Below are 27,030 nucleotides of genomic sequence, written 5' to 3'. Positions count from 1 at the left end.
TCACTTTATAGGAAATACAAAAAGTTAGTTATATGTGGTGACTTCAATATTAATTGTATAAGTGATTGTGCAAGGAAAAGGATGCTGGTAGACCTCCTTAATTCATATAATCTTATGCAAACCGTATTCTTTCCAACGAGAGTGCAAGGGAACAGTAGAACAACCATAGACAATATTTTTGTTCATTCGTCATTATTAGAAGGGCATTCTGTTAGCAAAAAAGTGAATGGCCTTTCAGATCATGATGCACAAATTTTAAGTCTAAAAGATTTTTGTGCTTCAACACATGTTAAATATAGTTACCAACTTTTTAGGAAAGCTGATCCAGTTGCTGTACAGACTTTTGTAAACCTTATCAAGGAACAAGATTGGCAAGATGTTTATAGTGCTGATACAGTAGACGATAAATATAATGCTTTCCTCAAGACTTTTCTCGTGCTCTTTGAAAGTTGCTTTCCGTTAGAACGTTTAAAACAGGGTACTAGCACAAACAGGCAGCCTGGGTGGCTGACTAAAGGGATAAGAATATCTTGTAGAACAAAGTGGCAATTATATCAAAACGTTAGAAACAGTCAAAATCTAAATGCAGCAGCCCATTACAAACAGTATTGTAAGGTGCTTAAAAAAGTTATTAGGAAGGCAAAAAGTATGTGGTATGCAGATAGAATAGCTAAGTCTCAGGATAAAATTAAAACCATATGGTCAGTCGTAAAGGAAGTGGCTGGTCTGCAGAGACAGGTCGAGGATATAGAATCAGTGCGTAGTGGGGATGTCCGTGTTGCTGATAAGTCGCATATATGTACAGTACTTAATAATCACTTTCTGAATATAGCAGGTGAACTAAATAGAAACCTAGTCCCAACAGGGAATCATATAGCGCTCTTAGAAAAAAGTGTTCCGAGACTGTTACCTGAAATGCTCCTCCACGATACTGACAAGAGGGAGATTGAGTTAATAATTAAATCACTAAAGACCAAGAACTCTAATGGATATGACGGGGTATCTAGCAGAATACTGAAGTATTGTTCCACGTATATTAGCTCAGTACTTAGCCATATCTGTAACTTTTCCTTTAGCAGTGGTCGGTTTCCTGACCGATTAAAGTACTCGGTAGTGAAGCCACTTTATAAAAAGGGAGACGGGGATAATGTTGACAATTATAGACCTATTTCTATGCCATCGGTGTTTGCTAAAGTTATCGAGAGGCTTGTATATACAAGGTTACTGCAGCATTTAAATTCACATAATTTGCTGTCAAATGTACAGTTTGGTTTTAGAAATGGCTTAACAACTGAAAATGCTATATTCTCTTTTCTCTGTGAGGTTTTGGACGGATTAAATAAAAGGTTGAGAACGTTAGGTGTTTTCTTTGATTTAACGAAGGCTTTTGACTGTGTTGACCACAAAATATTACTGCAGAAGTTGGAACATTATGGAGTAAGGGGAGTAGCTTACAATTGGTTCGCCTCCTACTTTAAGAACAGAAAGCAGAAGGTAATCCTCCGCAATATTGAGAGTGGTAATGATGTTCAGTCCCAATGGGGCACTGTTAAATGGGGCGTTCTCCAAGGGTCGGTGCTGGGGCCACTGCTGTTCCTTATTTATGTAAATGATATGCCTTTTAGTATTACAGGTGATTCAAAAATATTTCTGTTTGCTGATGACACCACCTTGGTAGTGAAGGATCTTGTGTGTAATATTGAAACATTATCAAATAATGTAGTTCATGAAGTAAGTTCGTGGCTTGTGGAAAATAATTTGATGCTAAATCACAGTAAGACTCAGTTTTTACAGTTTCTAACCCACAATTCAACAAGAACTGACATTTTAATCAGACAGAATGGGCATGTTATAAGCGAGACGGAACAGTTCAAGTTCCTAGGCGTATGGATAGATAGTAAGCTGTTGTGGAAAGCCCATGTTCAGGATCTTGTTCAGAAACTAAATGCCGCTTTATTTACCATTAGAACAGTATCTGAAATAAGTGACATTTCAACACGAAAAGTAGTATACTTCGCATATTTTCATACGCTTATGTCATATGGTATTATTTTTTGGGGTAATTCTTCTGATTCAAAAAGGGTATTTTTGGCTCAAAAACGGGCTGTTCGAGCTATGTATGGTGTAAGTTCGAAAACCTCTTGTCGACCCCTATTCAATAGTCTGGGAATTTTGACATTGCCCTCACAGTATGTATTTTCTTTAATGTCGTTTGTTGTTAGCAATATTAGCTTATTCCCAAGAGTTAGCAGCTTTCACTCAGTTAATACTAGGCAGAAATCAAACCTGCATGTGGAATGCACTTCCTTGACTCTTGTGCAGAAAGGAGTGCAGTATTCTGCTGCATCCATTTTCAATAAGCTACCACAAGAACTCAAAAATCTTAGCAGTAGCCCAAACACTTTTAAGTCTAAACTGAAGAGTTTCCTCATGGCTCACTCCTTCTATTCTGTCGAGGAGCTCCTGGAAGAGATAAAAAATTAAGCAAATTCCAGTGTTACATTCTTGATTTTCTTTATTTAAACTAACGACTTGTTTCATTTTATCTGTTTCTACAATCGTGTTATAATTTCATGTATTGACTCGTTCCATGACCATGGAGACTTCTCCTAAATGTAGTCCCACGGAACAATAAATAAATAAATAAATAAATAAAATAAATGAGGGGTAGAATACTGGGGTGACTGGAGGCTGGTCAAACACAGCAGGTTGTAGCAGGGGCCCTCTGTGTGCCACAAAGTGTGATCTCAAGATTATGGCAACGATTCCAGCAGACAGGAAACGTGTCCAGGCGGTACAGTACTGGACGTCCACAGTGTAAAACACCACAAGAAGACCGATATCTCACCATCAGTGCCCGCAGACGGCGACGGAGTACTGCAGGTAACCTTGCTCGGGACCTTACGGCAGTCACTGGAACAGTTGTCTCCAGACACACCGTCTACAGATAACTGAACAGACATGGTTTATTCGCCTGGAGACCTACAAGGCGCATTCCACTGACCCCTGGTCACAGGAGAGCCCGTAAAGCCTGGTGTCATTACTCAGTACATGGTCATTGGAACAGTGGTCCTAGGTTATGTTCACGGACGAGTCCAGGTATAGTCTGAACAGTGATTCTCGCCGGGTTTTCATCTTGTGTAAACCATTAACCAAACCCCTTAATGCCCTTGAAAGGGACCTGTATGGGGGTCGTGTTTTTATGGTATGGGGTGGGATTATGATTGGTGCACGTACACACCTGCATGTCTTTGACAGAGGAACTGTAACAGGTCAGGTGTATAGAGACGTCATTTTGCACATGTCCGCCTTTTCAGTGGTGCAGTGGGTCCCACCTTCCTCCTGATGGATGATAACGCACGGCCCCACCGAGCTGCCATCGTGGAGGAGTACCTTGAAACAGAAGATATCAGGCGAATGGAGTGGCCTGCCTGTTCTCCAGATCTAAACCCAATCGAGCACGTCTGGGATGCTCCCGGTCGACGTCTTCAAACCCCCACGACACTTCAGGAGCTCCGACAGGCACTGGGGCAAGAATGGGAGGCTATACCCCAGCAGCTGCTCGACGACCTGATGACAAGGAAAGCGTTTCCCAAAAACATACATTTGTTAACATCGAGTACAGATTTAAGTCTCAGGAAGTCTTTTGCGAAGGTATTTGAGTGTAGCCATGTATGGAAGAGAAAAATGGACGATAAACAGTTTAGACAAGAGAAGAGAATAGAAGCTATCGAAATGGGGTGCTACAGAAGAATGTTGAAGAGTAGATGGGTAGGTCTCGCAGCTAATGAGGTGGTACTGAATAGAGTTGGGGAAAAGAGGAGTTTGTGGCACAATTTGACTAGAAGAAGAGATCGGTTGGTAGGATACGTTGAGGCATCAAGGGATCACCAGTTTAGTATTGGAGGCCAGCGTGGAGGTTAAAAATCGTAGAGGGAGACCAAGAGATGAATACACTAAACACATTCAGAGGGATGTAGGTTGCAGTAGGTACTGGGAGATGAAGAAGTTTGCACAGGATAGAGTAGCATGGAAAGCTACAATTAAACCAGTCTCTGGACTGAAGACCACAACAACAACAGCCACATATACCATTAAATCTACCTAGAAAATTACTAGGTTGGTGCAAAAGATCATAGCGGTTTTGTTTTGCGTGTCGGTATTCCTGTTGCTATGAGTTTATTTATGAAGTGCCATTTTTTATTTGTAATTGACTTTTTGTCAGTTTGTCATCTAGATATAGTGAGTGGAGCTGTAGCCGCTAGAAAATGCAATGCCAAATGGAGAAATGGGAACATTTTCGAAACATTCTTCTGGTTGAGTGCAATAGAGGCGTGGCAGGAGCAGAGGTAGCAAGAAACATTTGTGTCCTGTGTGGGGATGACGCAATCGGACAGAGCACGCCAAGAAAATGTTTTTCTCGTTTTAAGGAAGACCGTTTCGACGTTTGTGACGCTATACGATCAAGGAGGACCTTCGGGTTTTGATAAAAATCGCTTAAAAGCATTAATCCACAGCCATCCAAGTCACTGCACTCCAGTATTGGCATATGTGATGAAAAATGGTTCAAATGGCTCTGAGCACTACGGGACTCAACATCTGAGGTCATCAGTCCCCTAGAACTTAGAACTTCTTAAACCTAACTAACGTAAGGACATCACACACGTCCATGCCCGAGGCATGATTCGAATTTGTGACCGTAGCAGCAGCGCGATTCCGTACTGAAGCGCCTAGAACCGCTCGGCCACAACGGCAACCATATGTGATGAACTGTGAGCAATATACCAAGATATGCATGCAATTTCTTTTCTTTCTTCTTTCTTCTATCTTTTGGTACTGCCTTCACCCCGCATTGTGCGCAGGGTCGGCAGGGTTAAGTACGGAATTGGCGTGATTAGTTTTGAGGGGTGGCCAGATGCCTTTCCTGCCACCACCCCATACCACCAGGGACGGAATTAGTGTACCCCAGCTGTCTGCGTCTAGTGTAAATCGTGAAATAGTGTGAATGTGTTACAAATGTCTGTTAGTCGTGTGACTGAGGCGGCACGTGGGGACCAGCCCGATATTCACCTAGTAGGATGTGGAAAACGGCCTAAAAACCACATCCAGTCTGGCCGGCACACTGGCCGTCGTCGTAAATCCGCCGGGCGGATTCGATCCGGGGCCAGCGCGCCTACCCGAGTCCAGGAAGCAGCGTGTTAGCGCTCTCGGCTATCCTGGGGGGCACCAAGATACGCCTGCAATGAGGAAGGTTAAAAAGTGGTGTGTATGGGTACCGCATGCTCTAAGCCAAAATCAAGAATAATCAGTGGGTGGCCATATGGGCAGCTCTGCTTGCTCGTTGTCAATCGTATCTTGAACAGCACAGGCCATTCCTAAGCTGTATCGGTACTGGTGACGAGAAATGGCGTCTTTGTGTTAACGTAAGGAAAAGAAAGGAATAGTTGAGCTCAAACGAAGCGGCAACTCCGCGTACAAAGACCTGTTATGCATCTGGTGGAACAGCGAAGGTGAGGTGGTATACTACGAATTGCTTCCCCTAGGTGTAACCATGACTGCTGACATTTACTGTCGATAACTGAAACGTCTTGCAGACGAAGTCCAAGAACGACAAGGAAAATTGCGTGAAGTAATACTACTCCACGATAACGCCCGCTTACATTCTGCTAGACTGATAAAAAAAACACTATACAGGAATTTGGTTGGGAAGTCACTTCGCGCACGGTTTATTGAGCTGACCTTGCTCCCTCAAATTTTTAATTTTTCCACTCTCTCTCTCTCTCTCTCTCTCTCTCTCATATATATATATATATATATATATATATATATATATATATATTGTGTTAAAATGGCTCTGAGCACTGTGGGACTTAACTTCTGAGGTCATCAGTCCCCTAGACTTAGAACTACTTAAACCTAACTAACCTAAGGACATCATATATATCCATGCCCGAGGCAGGATTCGAACCTGCGACCGTAGCAGTCACGCTGTTCCAGACTGTAGCGCCTAGAACCGCTCGGCCACTCCGGCCGGCTATATTATGTTAAGTGGAGACTTGTTATTTAAAGACATTTTGTTTGTTTTCTTTCATGTCGAGCGTGGCAGCAAGATGATTCAGTGGGGACTCCATACGCGGCGGACGACGAGAGCTACTATTGCATCGTGGTCGACGGTCTGCGCCTGGAAGCACCGTTGAAACAGCATGCTGACCATTATTAAAATATGTTTTATGTTTTTTTATAAAATGAAGGGGAGTTCAGTGTTGAATGTGGAATGATAAAGTTTGTAAGTGGATGTCAGTCGGTTATCAACTGTTAAATAACCTTGGAGTTGGAAGTTAAAACAGTCAGTTGACTCTGTTGTTACGACATACGAGGTGCATTCAAGTTCTAAGGCCTCCGATTTTTTTTCTCCAGACTGGAAAGAGATAGAAACATGCGCATTGTTTTAAAATGAGGCAGCGTTCATTGTCAATACGTCCCAGAGATGGCAGCACCGTACGGCAGAAGCAATTTTACCGCCAGCGGCGAGAATGAGAACTGTTTTAAATACTTAAAATGGCGACGTTTTCCTTACTTGAACAGCGTGCAATCATTCGTTTTCTGAATCTGCGTGGTGTGAAACCAATTTAAATTCATCGACAGTTGAAGGAGACATGTGGTGATGGAGTTATGGATGTGTCGAAAGTGCGTTCATGGGTGGGACAGTTTAATGAAGGCAGAACATCGTGTGACAACAAACCGAAACAACCTCGGGCTCGCACAAGCCGGTCTGACGACACGATCGAGAGAGTGGAGAGAATTGTTTTGGGGGATCGCCTCCAGAGTTGGCATTTCTGTGGGTTCTGTGCACACAATCCTGCATGACGACCTGAAAATGCGAAAACTGTCACCCAGGTGGGTGCCACGAATGCTGACGGCTGCCCATGTGGCATGTTGCCGAGCAATGTTGCCGCGCAACGACAGTATGAATGGGACTTTCTTTTCGTAGGTTGTGACAATGGATGAGACGTGGATACCATTTTTCAATCCAGAAACAAAGCGCCAGTCAGCTCAATGGAAGCACACAGATTCACCGCCACCAAAAAACTTTCGGGTAACCGCCAGTGCTGAAAAAAATGATGGTGTCCATGTTCTGAGACAGCGAGGGCGTAATCCTTACCCATTGCGTTCCAAAGGGCACTCCTACGAAAATGTTTTGAAGAACAAATTCCTTCCTCCGCTGCAACAAAAACGTCCGGGGAGGGCTGCGCGTGTGCTGTTTCACCAGGACAACGCACCCGCACATCGAGCTAACGTTACGCAACAGTTTCTTCGTGATAACAACTTTGAAGTGATTTCTCATGCTCTGTACTCACCTGACCTGACTCCTAGTGACTTTTGGTTTTTTCAAACAACGAAAGACACTCTCCGTGGCCGCACATTCACCAGCCGTGCTGCTATTGCCTCAGCGATTTTCCAGTGGTCAAAACCGACTCGTAAAGAAGCCTTCGCCGCTGCCATGGAATCATGGCGTCAGCGTTGTGAAAGATGTGTACGTCTGCAGGGCGATTATGTCGAGAAGTAACGCCAGTTTCATCGATTTCGAGTGAGTAGTTAATTAGAAAAAAAATCCGAGGCCTTAGAACTTGAAAGCACCTCGTACATCGTGAATATTACTTATGTGTGAAATTTGCAAATTTTTTATTAATCGGGCTTCTTGAAGAGATTCTGGCAGAATTTTATCAGGAGTGTGGTCGATCTTCAATAATTAACTAGTTTAAAGTTTTATTAATGTGAAGTCGACACGTATCGATATTTTGAAAATAATCGATACTGTGAAGTGTATTAAAATTCTGTTTTCAAACTTTATCGGCGATTGTGGTCAAGAAGATCGGTTTTAAAGTGGAATATTTCGTTAAATGAGAACAAGATTGATACTTAAGTGACATTAGTTAATTATTTAAGGAAAAATTAGGAGAATTTCAATTTATTCTGGCAAAGATATCAAGGAGTGTCAGACCGCACAACGAACATATAGACACTCTGACTTTGTTGAACTGTCAAAAAAAATTTTTACGATAAAACTTTTCCACAACAGAGACGTGAATTTTGCTGCGTCTGTCCTTATCTTCTAGGTTGAATCTGCTACAGCTTAACGTTTTTCTTTATGGATTTTTTAAGTAACTGGGAAAAGAACTTGTAATTTGATCTGCGGCGGACTGTCGATATTGGGTACACGGTTAGGCCTGTTGGTTTGCAGATTGCTTTTCTTGCCCCTCCTGCAGATATCGTTGCTGAGTTACTGCGACAGGATCGGTGGTTCAGCACAACCCTTCAAGGAACTTTCTTTCCGGATGAAAAGGCGCTCCGTAGATGTCTCCAACATTTCTTCGCCTCAAAACTACGCGATTTCTGCAGTCGCGGAATCGAAAAGTTACCCCAAGGCTGGCATCCTTTTTTAAATAGCGAAGCATAATATATTACTGGTGACTGAAGTCTGAAAAAAGTAGGGGTAAGCTATATGGAGAGACGGGTCATATACAATATGTACAATAACCAAGAGGGAATAATAAGAGTGAACGATCAAGAACGAAGTGCTCGTATTAAGAAGGGTGTAAGACAAGGCTGTAGCCTTTTGCCCCTACTCTTCAATCTGTACATCGAGGAAGCAATGATGGAAATAAAAGAAAGGTTCAGGAGTGGAATTAAAATACAAGGTGAAAGGGTATCAATGATACGATTCGCTGATGACATTGCTATCCTGAGTGAAAGTGAAGAAGAATTAAATGATCTGCTGAACGGAATGAACAGTCTAATGAGTACACAGTATGGTTTGAGAGTAAATCGGAGAAAGACGAAGGTAATGAGAAGTAGTAGAAATGAGAACAGCGATAAACTTAACATCAGGACTGATGGTCACGAAGTCAATGAAGTTAAGGAATTCTGCTACCTAGGCAGTAAAATAACCAATGACGGACGGAACAAGGAGGACATCAAAAGCAGACTCGCTATGGCAAAAAAGGCATTTTTGGCCAAGAGAAGTCTACTAATATCAAATACCGGCCTTAATTTGAGGAAGAAATTTCTGAGGATGTACGTCTGGAGTACAGCATTGTATGGTAGCGAAACATGGACTGTGGGAAAACCGGAACAGAAGAGAATCGAAGCATTTGAGACGTGGTGCTATAGACGAATGTTGAAAATTAGGTGGACTGATAAGGTAAGGAATGAGGAGGTTCTACGCAGAATCGGAGAGGAAAGGAATATGTGGAAAACACTGATAAGGAGAAGGGACAGGATGATAGGACATCTGATAAGACATGGGGGAATGACTTCCATGGTCCTAGATGGAGATGTAGAGGGCAAAAACTGTAGAGGAAGACAGAGATTGGAATACGTCAAGCAAATAATTGAGGACGTAGGTTGCAAGTGCTACTCTGAGATGAAGAGGTTAGCACAGGAAAGAAATTCCTGGCGGGCCGCATCAAACCAGTCAGTAGACAGACGACCAAAAAAAAAAAAAAAAAAAAAAAAAAAAAAGACTGAAGTCTGTGTTATGTGTATCTGTTGAGCTTGCGGAAAAACGCTACGAACTTACGCACCAACCCGATAGAGTACACACTGCAGCTGCAAAGAGACTGGTATAGGCATGTGTATTCAAATACAGAGATATGTAAGTAGGCAGAATACGTTGCTGCGGTCGGCAACGCCTATATATGACAACGAGTGTCTGGCGCAGTTGTTATATCGGTTACTGCTGCTACAATGGCAGCTTATCAAGATTTAAGTGGCAGTCAACAAAATTCTTCTGGGTTTGAGGCCGCATTGTCATCTGTAAAATTCCGACGTTTCGGCGACTGTTGGAAGACGGCTTCCTCAGGGTGTGTTGCTGACTCACTGTGAGGAAGGCGCCTTGCAACAGTCGCCGATACGTCAGAATTTTACAGATGACAATGCGGCCTCAAACCCAGAAGAATTTTGTTGACTGTGACAACGGTCGCGGAAGCCTACGTGTACAAGAATTGAGTTTGAACGTGGTGTTACAGTCGGTGCACGAGCGATGGGACATAGCTTCTCCGAGGTAGCGATGAAGTAGGGATTTTCTTGTATGACCACTTTTCACGTCCAACGCTCTCGCGGATTGTAAAATTGTTGCTCTTTGGTTTATTTATTCTCTTTGTAACAACACATTTACGAAAAGAGTTACGTGAAATACTTTTACGCAATGCTGTGCTTTGCTTTTCTTTATCGTCATTACCTTTTAGCGGAATAAAATGTATATATGGAAGCCTTATTGTTCTGTATCTGGCCTACAATTTAAGGAACGATTTTTCATAACTGCAACTCATGCTAAGAATCAATATATCTTCCCTACTTCATAGTGATTAAAAGTTGAAATTACTTTGTTATGAACACTGATGTTACAGTTCGTGTGATCGTTCAAATACACAAGTTCGCAGTGGATTTTATTTCTCGTTAAAATGCTATTTCATACCACGACTAGCCCAAGAACATGAGACTCTCATTAAAAAATACGTTGTCACTATAAAGGTTGCCAGATCAGAACGGAGCACAGCAAGATTCCTATCAGATTCTGAAGGTACATTAAATTATTTGCACTGTAAATTATATCCTATCAGCAGCCCGCGTCAATCTGCAACACATCATAAAATCTGCTGATCTTCACTGCCAGTCTGGGAGCTAAAAGAAATAATATTATTTTACTATTATTTTACCGCTTCCTTGCGGTATGCTCGACTATATTGTAAGTCGTTTAAATACGCCGCGGCAGCGGCTCTTCGTTCTCCACGCAGCTCAGCACCACAGATAATATTTATATAACTGAAAAATGTCTCAACAGGATGGGATAATATGCAAGCAAGCTTAACAATAAATAATACAAGTTTTCATTTAAACAACTCTATTAAAACCTTTAAATATCTCAGTGATTACAGACCTTTGTGAATTCACACGTAATGGCGTACATTGCTTAGTCTCGACAAAAGAATGCTACACTAGCGTTCGCTACTACGACACAGGATATCTTACTCGTTCGACTCCCAGATGAAGAAGACAAAGAAATTGCTATTCGTCACGTATTATATACTAGTTACTTATTTTAATCTTTGTTCGACATTTATCGTCTGTGGCGGTTTCATTACTCGCCGACGCAGATATTCTCAAAAATAAATAATAAAAAAAAAATACATAATTTTATACAATAACACAATATGATACATATAATTTTCTCGTTACTACATAATATGTTGTTTTTGTTTCTTACTAGACGTTACACACTTCACGAGTGTACCATAGATATCAGGAATCCGGTAAAACATCAGATCTCCAACGTCGCTGCGGTCCCCTTTACAAGTCCTAGTTTTTTGTGAGGGGAATTTCCGAATACCCTGTATACATAGCCTCCACACTGAAGCGCCAAAGAAACTGGTATAGGCATGCGTACTCAAATACAGAGATATGTAAACAGGCAGAATGCGACGCTACGGTCAGCAACTCCTATATAAGACAACAAGTGTCTGGCACAGTTGTTAGATCGGCTGTCAAGATATAAGTGGGTTTGAGCGTGCTGTTATAGACCCCTGACGCGTCTAGATACGACTCTGACAGGTGACACGTTCGTAAGCGTCCTGTCTGGTCATCTGCATCCATTCGTTTCCATCGTGCATTCCCACGGAACTGGGCATTTCCAGCAGGACAATGCGACACCCCACACGTCCAAAATTCCAACAGATTGGCTCCAGGAACACTTTTCTGAGTTTAAACACTTCCGCCGGCTGGTCTGACGGAGCGGTTCTAGGCGCTTCAGTCCGGAACCACGCGCCTGCTACGGACGCAGGCTCCAGTCCTGCTTCGGGCGTGGATGTGTGTGATGTCCTTAGGTTAGTTAGGTTTAAGTAGTTCTAAGTCTAGGGGACTGATGACCTCAGCTGTTAAGTCCCATAGTGCTTAAAGCCATTTGAACCATTTTTTGAGCATTTCCAGCAGGATAATGCGACACCCAACGCGTCCATAATTCCTACAGAGTGACTCCAGGAACACACTTCTGAGTTTAAACGCTTCCGCTGGGCACCAAACTCCCCAAACGTGAACATTATTGAGCATATTTAGGATGCCTTGCAACGTGCTGTTCAGAAGAGATCTCCATTCCTTCGTACTCTTACGGAATCGTGGTCTCACTTCCCTCCAGCGCTACTTCAGACATTAATCGAATCCATGACACGTCGTGTTGCGGCACTTTTGCGTGCTCGCGGGGGACCTACACGAAATTAGGTAGGTGTGCCAGTTTTTTTGGTTCTTCAGACGCATAGTTGAGGAAGCATGACGTCATAATCATTGAGATGGGTGGAAAACTTGTTTTTGCTTAAAACGGAGATCAGATTACCCAAATTATACTCATCCAGCACTTCATAATAAGAGCAGATAGCGACTTCCAACAAATCTGAGCCATAATTTCAAGGCTTTTCCAAACTTTTTTTTCTCGCTTACGTGCTGAACGTCGAGTATTCAATACATCACGTTACGTATGAGGCGGAACTATGGGCCTCATGGAAAAAGGGTGACCCAGTTGTCACGCAATTTGACTCTTAATCTGATCACAAGGGGTGGCCATTATTGCACGCGTTGATCAAGTAGGCTGACGTGAGGATCTACATCTACATCTACATCCATACTCCGGAAGCCACCTGACGGTGTGTGGCGGAGGGTACCTTGAGTACCTCTATCGGTTCTCCCTTCTATTCCATTCTCGTATTGTTCGTGGAAAGAAGGATTGTCGGTATGCCTCTGTGTGGGCTCTAATCTCTCTGATTTTATCCTCATGGTCTCTTCGAGAGATATACGTAGGAGGGAGCAATGTACTGCTTGACTCCTCGGTGAAGGTATGTTCTCGAAACTTTGACAAAAGCCCGTACCGAGCTACTGAGCTTCTCTCCTGCAGAGTCTTCCACTGGAGTTTATCTATCATCTCCGTAACGCTTTCGCGATTACTAAATGATCCTGTAACGAAGCGCGCTGCTCTCCGTTGGATCTTCTCTATCTCTTCTATCAACCCTATATGGTACGGATCCCACACTGCTGAGCAGTATTCAAGCAGTGGGCGAACAAGCGTACTGTAACCTACTTCCTTTGTTTTCGGGTTGCATTTCCTTAGGATTCTTCCAATGAATCTCAGTCTGGCATCTGCTTTACCGACGATCAACATTATATGATCATTCCATTTTAAATCACTCCTAATGCGTACTCCCAGATAATTTATGGTATTAACTGCTTCCAGTTGCTGACCTGCTATTTTGTAGCTAAATGATAAAGGATCTATCTTTCTGTGTATTCGCAGCACATTACACTTGTCTACATTGAGATTCAATTGCCATTCCCTGCACCATGCGTCAATTCGCTGCAGATCCTCCTGCATTTCAGTACAATTTTCCATTGTCACAATGTCTCTATATACTACAGCATCATCTGCAAAAAGCCTCAGTGAACTTCCGATGTCATCCAGAAGGTCATTTATGTATATTGTGAATAGCAACGGTCCTATGACGCTCCCCTGCGGCACACCTGAAATCACTCTTACTTCGGAAGACTTCTCTCCATTGAGAATGACATGCTGCGTCCTGTTATCTAGGAACTCTTCAATCCAATCACACAATTGGTCTGATAGTCCATATGCTCTTACTTTGTTCATTAAATGACTGTGGGGAACTGTATCTAACGCCTTGCGGAAGTCAAGAAACACGGCATCTACCTGGGAACCCGTATCTATGGCCCTCTGAGTCTCGTGGACGAATAGGGCGAGCTGGGTTTCACATGACCGTCTTTTTCGAAACCCATGCTGAATCCTACAGAGTAGATTTCTAGTCTCCAGAAAAGTCATTATACTCGAACACAATACGTGTTCCAATGAACAATGAATTAGGATCAATGAACTGTACTTGACGGGATGTATCGGTAACATCTTAGGTGATTAGAAGTTTGTAGACAGGAATACAATTAAATAATTAGCTTTAATTCAGCATCAGCGTTGAACGTCGGTCTTGACTTTGTACAATAATATTTACAAGTGCAATCACAGACTGAACTGCGAATACTGCTTTACAATTGTGATTGCTTCACACATACAGACCATTTGTCAGTGCATAAACTGAATGTGCCACCTGGCTGGGTCGTAGCTACTGACTTAGCTGAAGGCTATGCGAATTAGCGTCTCTACAAATGAGATCTCTGGAGCTATAACAAGTGAACCAATCCTATTAAAGTCGGCTGTAGAACTCGGCAGTGCTCCAGCTTGTCTCTGAAGACCAGCCGAGTGGCGGCGCTCGGTCTGCTAGCGTCGACAGTGGCGACTCGCGGGTCGTATGTGTACTGACGGAGCGCGGCCGATTTGAAGCCTACAACCTAGCCAGTGTGGTGGCTTGCGGTGACACCACACATTAACTCGTTCGTAAAGTAATTAGCAACAGCAATTCAGAGATTCATACCTCCTAAATTGGTAAGAGATGGAACTGATCCCCCATGGTACACAAAACAGGTCCGAACGCTGTTGCAGAGGCAACGGAAAAAGCATGCGAAGTTCAGAAGAACGCGAAATCCCGAAGATTGGCTAAAATTTACAGACGCGCGAAATTTGGCACGGACTTCAGTGCGAGATGCCTTTAATAGGTTCCACAACGAAACAGTCTCGAAATTTGGTAGAAAATCCGAAGAAATTCTGCTCGTATGTAAAGTACACAAGCGGCAAAACGCAGTCAATACCTTCGCTGCGCAGTGCCGATGGTACTGTTACCGACTACTGTGCCGCTAAAGCGGAGTTATTGAAAGCAGGTTTCCGAAATTCCTTCACCAGGGAAGACGAATTGAATATTCCAGAATTTTAAACACGAACAGCTGCTAGCATGAGTTTCTTAGAGGTAGATACTCAAATCGCTTGATACGGGCAAGTCTTCAGGTCCAGATTGTATGCCGATTAGGTTCCTTTCAGATTACGCTGGTACAATAGCTCCCTACTTAGCAATCATATACAACCGCTCGCTCACCGATAGATCTGTACCTACAGACTGGAAAATTGCGCGGGTTGCACCAGCGTTTAAGAAGGGTAGTAGGAGTAATCCATCGAACTACAGACCTATATCATTGACGCCGGTTTGCAGTAAGGTTTTGCAGCATATATTCTATTTAAACATTATGAATCACCTCGAATGGAACGATCTATTGATACGTAATCAGCATGGTTTCAGAAAACATCGTTCTTGTGCAGCTAGCTCTTTATTCGCACGAAGTAAAGGCCGCTATCGACAGGGGATCTCAGGTTGATTCCGTATTTCTCGATTTCCGGAAAGCTTTTGACACCGTTCCTCACAAGCGACTTCTAATCAAGCTGCGGGCCTATGAGGTATCGTCTCAGTTGTGCGACTGGATTTGTGATTTCCTGTCAGGAAGGTCGCAGTTCGTAGTAATAGACGGCAAATCATCGAGTAAAATTGAAGTGATATCAGGTGTTTCCCAGAGAAGCGTCCTGGGACCTCTGCTGTTCCTGGTCTATATAAATGACCTGCGTGACAATCTGAGCAGTTCTCTTAGGTTGTTCGCAGATGATGCTGTAATTTACCGTCTAGTAATGTCATCCGGAAACCAGTATCAGTTGCAAAGCGATTTAGGAAAGATTGCTGTTTGGTGTGGCAGGTGGCAGTTGACGCTAAATAACGAAAAGTGTGAGGTGATCCACATGAGTTCCAAAAAAAATCCATTGGAATTCGATTACTCGATAAATAGTACAATTCTCAAGGCTGTCAATTCAACTAAGTACCTGGGTGTTAAAATTACGAACAACTTCAGTTGGAAAGACCACATAGATGATATTGTGGGGAAGGCGAGCCAAAGGTTGCGTTTCATTGGCAGGACACTTAGAAGATGCAACAAGTCCACTAAAGAGACAGCTTACACTACACTCGTTCGTCCTCTGTTAGAATATTGCTGCGCGGTGTGGGATCCTTACCAGGTGGGATTGACGGAGGACATCGAAAGGGTGCAAAAAAGGGCAGCTCGTTTTGTATTATCACGTAATAGGGGAGAGGGTGTGGCAGATATGGTACGCGAGTTGGGATGGAAGTCATTAGAGCAAAGACGTTTTTCGTCGCGGCGAGATCTATTTACGAAATTTCAGTCACCAACTTTCTCTTCCGAATGCGAAAATATTTTGTTGAGCCCATCCTACATAGGTAGGAATGATCATCAAAATAAAATAAGAGAAATCAGAGCTCGAACAGAAAGGTTTAGGTGTTCGTTTTTCCCGCGCGCTGTTCGGGAGTGGAATGGTAGGGAGATAGTACGATTGTGGTTCGATGAACCCTCTGCCAAGCACTTAAATGTGAATTGCAGAGTAGTCATGTAGATGTAGAAGTTCGAAGCTTTTTTTTATACCTGGGAGTTCGGTTCTTTAAAGTATCGAGAGTTTACTGGTTGGCGAAGAAGGAAAATAACAACAGGTAGAGGACGGCGCAACTTCCGCAGGACAACCGTAGAAGGAAAATGAATGGATACGGAGCTATTGCCGCATAGTACCGGTAGCGGCAACTGTTCCGTGTGAGCGACTACCTGTTCCGTTCGGTCGGCGACTGTGCGGAACTTCCGCGTTCTGGCCGCGAGCTGCGGTAGATAACTCAGACAGGGGGATGGGCTGTGTGGGCACAAACGTTTTTATCTGCGGTATCCGCACAGCGCGAGGAAGCGGTGTTAGTCAACGATTTCGCACCGTATAAAAGAAGCCTAATGTTGTACTCTCGTTTCATAGATTCGACATTGGTCGGCTGAGCACAACTGGAACTTGCCGTCATGTCGTCGCTGGTAGTCTACGTCGTCGTCTTCATAGCTGCCTGCGCCGCGGCTCAAAGCGCGAGCAAGATTGTACCAGGACCTGCAGTCAGCGGTACGGTCGACTGCTACGACGAAAACGGGTATGTCACGACGGTGGTAGGGCTCTGTTTCAGGTTTTCTCTTTAACTCATTCCTTATTCATTTCAGCCTCAGGCCTCACAGATTTCTTTTTTCTGATTGAATTCCACAGCTTTTATGAACTGTAAGAAAATGAAACAGCTACAGCCGTTCGTTCTTACGACGCCATTGATTGTGTGGCTACCGGTTTCGGCTCTTCAGTTGACAAGCTTGTAATGCAGCGAGTTTGTTGAAGTGAGGCACGCGGCCGTCTTGTGCGGTGGCTGCAGGAGATATATACAGGGTGGTCCATTGATCGTGACCGGGCCAAATATCTCACGAGATAAGCGTCAAAAGAAAAAACTAAAGAACGAAACTTGTCTAGTTTGAAAGGGGAAACCAGATGGCGCTATGGTTGGCCAGCTAGATGGCGCTGCCATAGGTCAAACGAATATCAACTGCGTTTTTTTTAAAATACGAACACTCATTTTTTATTACATATTCGTGTAGTACGTAAATAAATATGAATATTTTAGTTGGACCACTTTTTTTGCTTTGCAATAGATGGCGCTGTATTACTCACAAACATATGGCTCACAATTTTAGACGAACAGTTGGTAACGGGCAGGTGTTTTTTTTTTTAAATTAAAATACAGAACGTAGGTACGTTTGAACATTTTATTTCCGTTTTTCCAATGTGATACGTGTACCTTTGTGAACTTATCATTTCTGACAACGCATGCTGTTACAGCGTGATTACCTGTAAATACCACATTAATGCAATAAATGCTCAAAATGATGTCCGTCAACCTCAATGCATTTGGCAATACGTGTAACGACATTCCTCTCAACACTAACTTTTTTGAGATTCCCGATTCTCGCGCAATTTGTCTGCTACTGATGTGCGGATTAGCCGCGACAGCAGCTAGAACACCTACTTGGGCACCATTATTTGTTGCAGGTCGTGGTTAACGTTTCAAACGTGGCTGAACACTTCCCGTTTCCTTAAATAACGTAACTATCAGCCGAACGGTCCGGGCACTTGGATGATGTCGTACAGGATACCGAGCAGCATACATAGCACACGCCCGTTGGGCATTTTGATCACAATAGCCATACACCAACACGATATCGATCTTTTCCGCAATTGGTAAACGGTCCATTTTAACACGGGTAATATATCAAGAAGCAAATACCGTCCGCACTGGCGGAATGTTACGTGATACCAAGTACTTATAAGTTTGTGACTATTACAGCCCCATCTATCACAAAGCGAAAAATGTAGTCCATTAAACATTCATATTTCTTTAAGTACTACACGAATATGTAATACAAAATGGGGGTTCCTATTTTTAAAAAAAAACGCAGTTGATATCCGTTTGACCTACGGCAGCGCCATCAAGCAGGCCAACCATAGCGCCATCTGGTTTCCCCCTTCAAGCTAGACAAGTTCTTTGTAGTTTTTTTCCTTTCATGCTTATTACTTCGTGCCATGTTTGGCCCGGTCACTATCAATGGACCATCACACACACACACACACACATATATATATATATATATATATATATATATATATATATATATATATATATATATATATATATATGCTTTGCTCACAGCACAGCTGACGCTGCCTGCCGCGAGAACTGCATAGCGTAACATTCAGTCGATACGAAGTTTCATACCCTCCACGAATCTAAATAATCCATATTAGTTATTATCCGATTTTCTTACAATTTGGTACACAGCCTTCTGCTATTAATGGAATGATGTTGTCCAAATTGCAGATTTTTATTTATTATAGTTCTGGAACTAAAGAGAATTACCTAAAACTCCTAAAACCTACGCTTATTTTTTAAAACCAAGTTAGTAACAATAATAGATTGACTTTCATTATCATTTGAAGCCATTCCAGAGTCATCAGCGCATAAAAATCAATTAATTAGAAAATTAGTTTTTTAAACAACAGTCACTGTGCAAGACGTAATACAAAAATCGGTCAAAATTATTTTATTATATTTTGCCATGTGAGTGCGTGAGAATGATTGAGAGAATGTACTCGTCCACTACTGGCCATTAAGATTGCTACACCAAGAAGAAATGCAGGTGATAAACGGGTATTCATTGGACAAATATATTATACTAGAATTGACATGTCGTTACATTTTCACGCAATTTGGGTGCATAGATCCTGAGAAATCAGTACCCCGAACAACCCCCTCTGCCCGTAATAACGGCCTTGATACGCATGGGCATTAAGTGAAACAGAGCTTGGATGGCGTGTACAGGTACAGCTGCCCTGCAGCTTCAACCGATACCACAGTTCATCAAGAGTAGTGACTGGCGTATTGTGACGAGCCAGTTGCTCGGCCACCATTGACCAGACGTTTTCAATTGGTGAGAGATCTGGAGAATGTGCTGGCCGGGGCAGCAGTCGAACATTTTGTGTATGCAGAAAAACCCGTACAGGACCTGCAACATGCGGTCGCGCATTATCCTATGTAGGGTTTCGCAGGGATCGAATGAAGGGTAGAGCTACGGGTTGTAACACATCTGAAATGTAACGTCCACTGTTCAAAGTGCCGTCAATGCGAACAAGAGGTGACCGAGACGTGTAACCAATAGCACCCCATACCATCACGCCGGGTGACACGCCAGTATGGTGATGACGAATACACGCTTCCAATGAGCGTTCACTGCGATGTCGCCAAACACGGATGTGACCATCGTGATGCTGTAAACAGAATCTGGATTCATCTGAAAAAATAACGTTTTGTCATTCGTGCACCCAGGTTCGTCGTTGAGTACACCATCGCAGGCGCTCCAGTCTGTGATGCAGTGTCAAGGGTAACCGCAGCCGTGGTCTCCGAGCTGATAGTCCGTGCTGCTGCAAACGACGTCGAATTATTCGTGCAGATGGTTGTTGTCTTGCAAACGTCCCCATCTGTTGACTCAGGGATCGAGACGTGGCTGCACGATCCGTGCGGGTAAGATGCTTGTCATCTCGACTGCTAGCGATACGAGGCCGTTGGAATTCAGCACGGCGTTCCGTATTACCCTCCCGAACCCACCGATTCCATATTCTGCGAACAGTCATTGGATCTCGACCAGCGCGAGCAGCAATATCGCGATACGATAAACCACAATCCAGATTGCCTACAATCCGACCTTTATCAAAGTCGGAAACGAGATGGTACGCATTTCCCCTCTTCACACAAGTCATCACAACAACGTTTCACCAGGCAACGATGGTCAACTGCTGTTTGTGTATGAGAAATCTGTGGAAACTTTCCTCGTGTCAGCACGTTGTAGGTGTCGCCACCGGCGCCAACCTTGTGTGAATGCTCTGAAAAGCTAATCATTTTGCATATCACAGCATCTTCTTCCTTTCGGTTAAATTTCACGTCTGTAGCACGTCAGCTTCGTGGTGTAGCAATTTGAATGGCCAGTACTTTAAAAACGTAGGTTTGGTTTCCTTAAATTATGTTCTAAAATAAGTGTCGGAGTGTCAGTCTTGCCTCGCATGTGCCCATATTTCTCCGGAATCCAAACTGATCTTCCCTGAGGTCGGTCTCTACCAGTTTTTCCATTCTTCTCTAAGGAATTCGTGTTAGTATTTCTTAAGTGACTTATTAAGGGGACGTTTACTTTCTTTGGCCCGAAAAAAGCATGTTCTTTGAGAATTTTTTTCTCGGCATGAGTTATAGATATCAACGTCAAATTTGGCCAAAATGTTTATTGATATTTCTTCTAGAAACTGGAATTTTTTCGACCGTAAATGTCGAAGAGCAAAGGCGCAAGTGCCGTCCAAACGAAACAAAATTTCGATGTAGACCTCCAGGCGCCGTACGTCATAGGTCAGCCGGCTCGTTTGAAATCAAAATTGAGTTGACGTTAGCGAAGCATATAACTTTCTTTAGGAGTTGTACCTCGCTTAAGTTATTTGGACCATAGGAAACAAAATGGCGTCCATTTGAAAAAAAAAATGTTTTTTCATCGATTTTTCGACTTCGTCGACCGAGTGAAAATATTTATAGTTGATGGATCGGAATAAAAGTGGTTCAACTCCTAGACAATTTAGTTAGCTTCGTCGGAAACAAAGCATCATGCCAATCGGTTCAGTAGATTTGAAGTATCATACCGCGCGATAAATAAAGTCATTTCGAGAAAAACGCGACTGAAGTTTTGACTACATATAAATGCAATATTGTGGAACTTACGTTCAATCTACTATTCCGTGCCCATAAAATAGTCCTCCTTCCTCATAGATGGCGTTCTGCTCGATCTGGGCCATCCTCCGCTGCTCCAGGGCCGCTCGTACGGCCGGTTACAAGCAGTTTACGGCCGCTTGAATCCGGTGGTCGTCCGAATGCTGGCGAACTGCGTCGAATAGAGTCCCAGGGCGACGTCCATAGTTGTCATGGTCTTCACAATTGCTGAATACCCTTCGTTGAAGCTGCTCACTGCCAGGAAAGTCGCAATCTCCACAGTCTTCGCACCAGAATGCTAATGCTTGGGGGCTAACTTCCACACGCGTTCAAACCTTCATTTGAACTTTGTGTGTTTCTTCCCAAACACCGGTAAAATAACTCGTCCTCCGAAAGGGCCTCGTAGATCGGATGAATCACGCTTCGAACTTCTCTGGAGAGCGGCTGGTCGTGTTAATATTCGTCCAGATGTCCGGTAGCCTCTGCAATGCGCCACTTGCACCAACTAGTTTCCCCAGCCAGACAATTTTGGTGTTGTTGGTGGTCATCCGTCAAACACTTGTGGAAATACTTTGCCCAAATTGCCTTTTTCATCTGTTCCACCGAATTGGAATGCCGTCGGATTACCAAACCGTAGCACGTCGTAAGCTCCTTGTTCACTTTATCAGTTTTAGTCATGGGCAAGCACATAGAATAATTTTTCGCAGCTACAAAGTCGAAATTCTCAAAAAAAAAAAAAAAAAAAAGCTGTTGCGTGAAAAAGGCCGATATCAGGCAGGTGCATTTTTTTGTTTAACCGCGAATGACAAACATTTCCATTCCGTATTCGGAAAAACCGTTTCAAGGGTGGATTCTAAACACTTTTATGGACCCAGAAATGCAACTTCAAAAAAAATCGATTTGTTGAACCAAAAAATAGTAAACCTCCCCTTAAACTAATAGTTCGGTAATATTCACACCTGTCACTACCGGCTTTCCGTATATTCTCTGAATTAATAAGCTGATATGAGATTTTCATTGTCCCCCTTTTAAATGGGATTGTGAATTTTACCTGACCCCAAACCCCCCCCCCCCCCCACCCCCCACTGCACTTTGAGTTCACATAATTAATGGAATGCTCTTTGGAAATCTGACTCAATTTTGTAAACATTGCAATAACATCACAGAGTGTGAAGTTTCATGTTGTTTCTTTCTCCACACCTGGGTGCCTCACCTTTTCTTTGTCAGACAGTGTACTCTAAGAGCAGCAAATTGCAAACATGTCCTCAGACGCAACATGTACCTCCATACTGCAGGAAGCTGCGGAATCCACGGCCGACGAGTAACCTGCTCAGCTGCAAGCCATGGTGCCCTCCAGGCTGTCCAGAAGGGGGATGCTTTCGTCACAACAGGTGTAACTGCGGCACTGGTTACAGGTGAGTACAAACTGACCACTACCGTTGATAAGTCAGTGGTTGTCAAAATTATGAAGCTTCAGAGCTGTTCCATCATTTTTAAATCCTGTGATCCATCAAAAGATACTAGAAAAGAAATAAGAACTTTTTCAAGAATCTTACTTTTGTTTAGTGTCTATAAATTTGTACTACTAGTAGATATTAGATATGTTTTAATTAAACTGTATACATGGTATTCCAGAAATGTTGCTGTGAACTTCGAGGGCTTGCAGAGGGTGTCTTACGGAACAAATCTAGGATAGGAACCTGCGTCTGGAAACGTCATCCTCTGCTGCTGCATAGCATCGAAGTTATAGGTGCTGGCGCCTACCGCTAGGCAACCCCTTCGACAGCAAATGTGTCTCCAGCCTGATGGACTATACCTGTAGGCTGAACGTCTCGAAATGTTGTTCGTTATTCGGTGATAGCGATTGATTGCCATGATTTTCAATGGAGAAGATGGAGCTAGCTGCTGTGTAGAAAAGCTATTTCTCCAAATATGTGCTGTTACCTTGGTGGACGACGTTTTCAGGCACGGATTTCCATCCGCACTTTTTGTTGTCTTCTGGAGTCCGCTAAAGATTCCATGCTCTTCGGTATACTGTGGATGGAAGCCCTTGTCCGAAACTGTCATCCACCAAGGCACCATAGTATCACATTCATCGGAGAGGAGGCATATCTATGCACCAGATAGCTCCATCTTCTCCACTGGCGATTGTAGCAATCAGTCACGATCAGTTGATAGCAGCCAACATTGCGATATGTTCCGCCTACGGTCCTTCAATGTAATAAGTAACATTGGCTGCTGAAGGGGTGGCAGTCGATCCTCCGTAGCATCAGTAGATGACGTCTCTGGACACTTTTCTTATCCTCAATTTGTTCCCCAAGACATGCTCTACACCCCTCTACGTTTGTCGCATCATTTCTGGGACATCCTGTATAAGAAAAAGAAACTGAAATGCAATTGTACATAAGAGAGAAACTGAAGTTTATTTGGTAATAAGATACAAATGTAAGAATAGATTTTTATATCAGACATATTAACTTTAATGGGAAGAATGACACTATTTTTGTCATCAACAAGTTGGAAGAGCAGGTAATGGCTGCCATTCAAATGCAGTTGTTCATTTGTTGATCAATCTGTTTCTCTAGATGAAATTTGGATATTACAGGATACTGTTTACTTTTCTAGTTGTATCTCCAAATTCCACTCATTCTTAGCTCTCAAACACTCTTTACAATATACTTTAACTATTTGGCGATACGTTTTTGATTTTTTTTAATTTCTTTTAATAGACTTAAAATTTACCTACTACCAAAAAAAGTTGTTAAGAAAAGTTACACTTGTGGGTTAATATGGAGCAGTTGGGAAATATGGAATAGGGTTGTAAAAATGTGGAGAATCAAGTAAAATTGTGAATAAACAAATTTTATGTACATAAAATATATTAAGTCTCAAAAGAATTACTTCTCCATACAAGAAAGAAACAATTTTTTTCGAAAACGAATATGGTAATGTTATTAACCTTAAAAGAAAGTTTTGAAAAGTTGTTTGTTTATGTAGAACAGGTGATTCATTTTGCATCATCCGTCTGAATAAGCCGAGAATCTAATCTTTGTTCTCAGCACTTGCACAGTCAAAGCGACTTTTACGAAATATCACATGTTCCATATAGCCGACATGCCATCTTTGAATTCACAATATAACGACAGAATCGACTGTAGTCATAGGCAAACACCAAGCAATACACAAAGATCTACGTTTCTTTTATTTAATAAATTACTTAGTGTCAATAATTATTGCACATTTTTGAAAACTTACCTCCAAAAATTTTATAAAACTACCAAACCAGTTTTTCTGTGCAGTAACTCACACGATGTCTGGAGACGATCTGGATTCGTTACAGTCCATCACCAAAACATTCAATCAAATTCAATCAAAACATAAAACCAATCCAAATGAGCTGATTGTTTTCCACCATCTGACAGAATCGACTGTTATCATTTGGTTGTTTCCATAGACTGACTTCACACAAAGGAATGAATGAATGCATAATTTAACTGTTACATGAAACTACACTCAACCTTTTGTTTTCATTCTGTTGTTGCCATAGGCTGGTATCATTCAAAAGACTAAATGGATAATTCAACTGATCCATTAAACTACAACAGAATGAATCGATGATTTTCCAGTAACCAAATGAATCGATTGTTTTCATTTGATCATTCCTGTCACTAGTACAAGGCTATACTTCAATCAAACAGTTTCAGGAAAGGATCTTGCAACCTTTAAATTTATATTTGACGTTCACAACTTTCTCTATACCAGGAACTCCTCTGCGCATTCTATGTCCTTCCTGCTCTGGCCACTGTCAGTTAATTGGTTACCCAGATGAACAAAACTCGTCTGCTACTTTTAGTGCTTGATGTGTACCCATCTGATTCCTTTCTCTGCAGGGACGCGAGAACGCGAGCTGAGATGAAGGCAAAGGCTCCCGTCAGATGTGAGCCCGTATGCAGATATGGGTGTGTCAACGGGGACTGCGTGGCCCCAGAGACATGCGAGTGCTGGGAGGGCTATATGAAGGACCCTCTCCGTATCCACACCTGCGTGTGGGGTGACTAACTGCATACACAGCTGGCTTCCTACTTCACAGCACCAGATTCCGGAAGCAGCGATTATCTCTTATCACTACAAGTGTCAAGCATCAGGATATGAGTGTCATTTCACAGATAGTACAAACCTTCTTTTCGCAAGGTAAACATCAAATGTATCACTTTTTGGTGGAGCAAAGCCTCTGAAGCTCACTGTATCTGGATAATTAAAGTTAAATAACTGTATGTGTTCCTTCAAAATAAATAAATGACACTAATTATTAAAGTATTTGTCTTTCTATTTGCTTATTTCTTTCATCTTTTTATGCTCGATTTGATCACATATGACGATATCTAATCATGTACCGCGCAGTCTGCTCTTTGGGGCTGGGAACAATGTAGATTCAGTATCAATGCATTAGTACTGTGTGGTGGACTTTGGGGTACATAGAAAATCTTTCTGCACTAATAAGGTGCAGAAGGTACAAAACTGATTTTTAAGTTGCCTTTTGGCTTGTTACCACCCATGGAGCATAGTAATGTTCCAAGTATGTACTTCTGTAGCATCGTATTGGTAAGTATGCCAAATTGTTTATTCATTAATTACGCTGCTTGTAATGGCAGATTTCGGATAACAACAAAGCTGATTACAAAAAGAGCCTATCTGGTCTCAATAACGAAATAGAACTCCCTGGTCTCATCTGCATCTTCGACAACAGGGAGGGAAGAGAACGAAAAGGTGATGTAACCCACTGATTTGTATCCAGGATTTCTGATGAGTCACACCAACTTTTGTGCACTCATAGCAGTTTTTTATTCTGCAAATGTTTATCAGTGTAGATTACACAGGCATTATGTAGATTAGCATATGCATAGATGCTATGAAATGCATATAATAACTCATCTTTTTTATACCATGAAGATCGTGTAATAGCAACACTAGTAGTAATGTCTATGGTACCATGTAAAGACAAATCGTTGTTTAAGGTTGTTATCAAAACTGTCGAAAACTTCTTGACCAGTTTACTTCAGATTTTTACATGATACTCTAGTAAACGATCTCATATATATATATAGTGTGTGTGTGTGTGTGTGTTTGTGTTTGTGTGTGTGTGTGTGTGTGTGTGTGTGTGTGTGTGTGCAGCCTATATACACTACTGGCCATTAAAATTGCTACACCACGAAGATGACGTACTACAGACGCGAAATTTAACCGACAGGATGAAGATGCTGGGATATGCAAATGATTAGCTTTTCAGAGCATTCACACAAGCCGGTCGGTGTGGCCGTGCGGTTCTAGGCGCTTCAGTCTGGAACCGCGTGACCGCTACGGTCGCAGGTTCGAATCCTGCATTGGGCATGGATGTGTGTGATGTCCTTAGGTTAGTTAGGTTTAAGTAGTTCTAAGTTCTACGGGACTGATGACTACAGATGTTAAGTCCCATAGTACTCAGAACCATTCACACAAGGTTGGCGCCGGTGGCGATACCTACAACGTGCTGACATGAGGAAAGTTTCCAACCGACTTCTCATACACAAGCAGCAGTTGACCGGCGTTGCCTGGTGGAACGTTGTTGTGATGCCTCGTGTAAGGAGGAGAAATGCGTACCATCACGTTTCCGACTTTGATAAAGGTCGGATTGTAGCCTATCGCGATTGCGGTTTTCGTATCGCGACATTGCTGCTCGGGTTGGTCGAGATCCAATGACTGTTAGCAGAATATGGAATCGGTGGGTTCAGGAGGGTTATACGGAATGCCGTGCTGGATCCCAATGGCCTCGTATCACTAGCAGTCGAAAAGACAGGCATCTTATCTGTATGGCTATAACGGATCGTGCAGCCACGCCTCGATCCCCGAGTCAACA

General features: G+C 42.7%; 1 protein-coding gene across 1 annotated transcript in view; it reads left to right on the top strand.

The window, feature by feature from the left end:
• Positions 1-25,454, top strand: part of LOC124718754 (multiple epidermal growth factor-like domains protein 10) — a 105,746-nt gene extending 80,292 nt beyond the window's left edge. Inside the window, exons 7-9 of the mRNA XM_047244368.1 lie at positions 16,808-16,952; positions 22,433-22,552; positions 25,028-25,454. Of these exons, the coding sequence (XP_047100324.1) occupies positions 16,808-16,952; positions 22,433-22,552; positions 25,028-25,196 (434 nt within the window). The 3' untranslated portion in view covers positions 25,197-25,454. The remainder of the gene's footprint in view (positions 1-16,807; positions 16,953-22,432; positions 22,553-25,027) is intronic.
• The last annotated feature ends 1,576 nt before the right edge of the window (positions 25,455-27,030 follow it).

The sequence above is a fragment of the Schistocerca piceifrons genome, chromosome 10 (assembly GCF_021461385.2).
Source record: "Schistocerca piceifrons isolate TAMUIC-IGC-003096 chromosome 10, iqSchPice1.1, whole genome shotgun sequence".
Lineage (NCBI taxonomy): Eukaryota > Metazoa > Arthropoda > Insecta > Orthoptera > Acrididae > Schistocerca > Schistocerca piceifrons.
The sequence above is the reverse complement of the archived record's forward strand: the minus strand, read 5'-3'. Positions and strand labels throughout refer to the sequence as shown.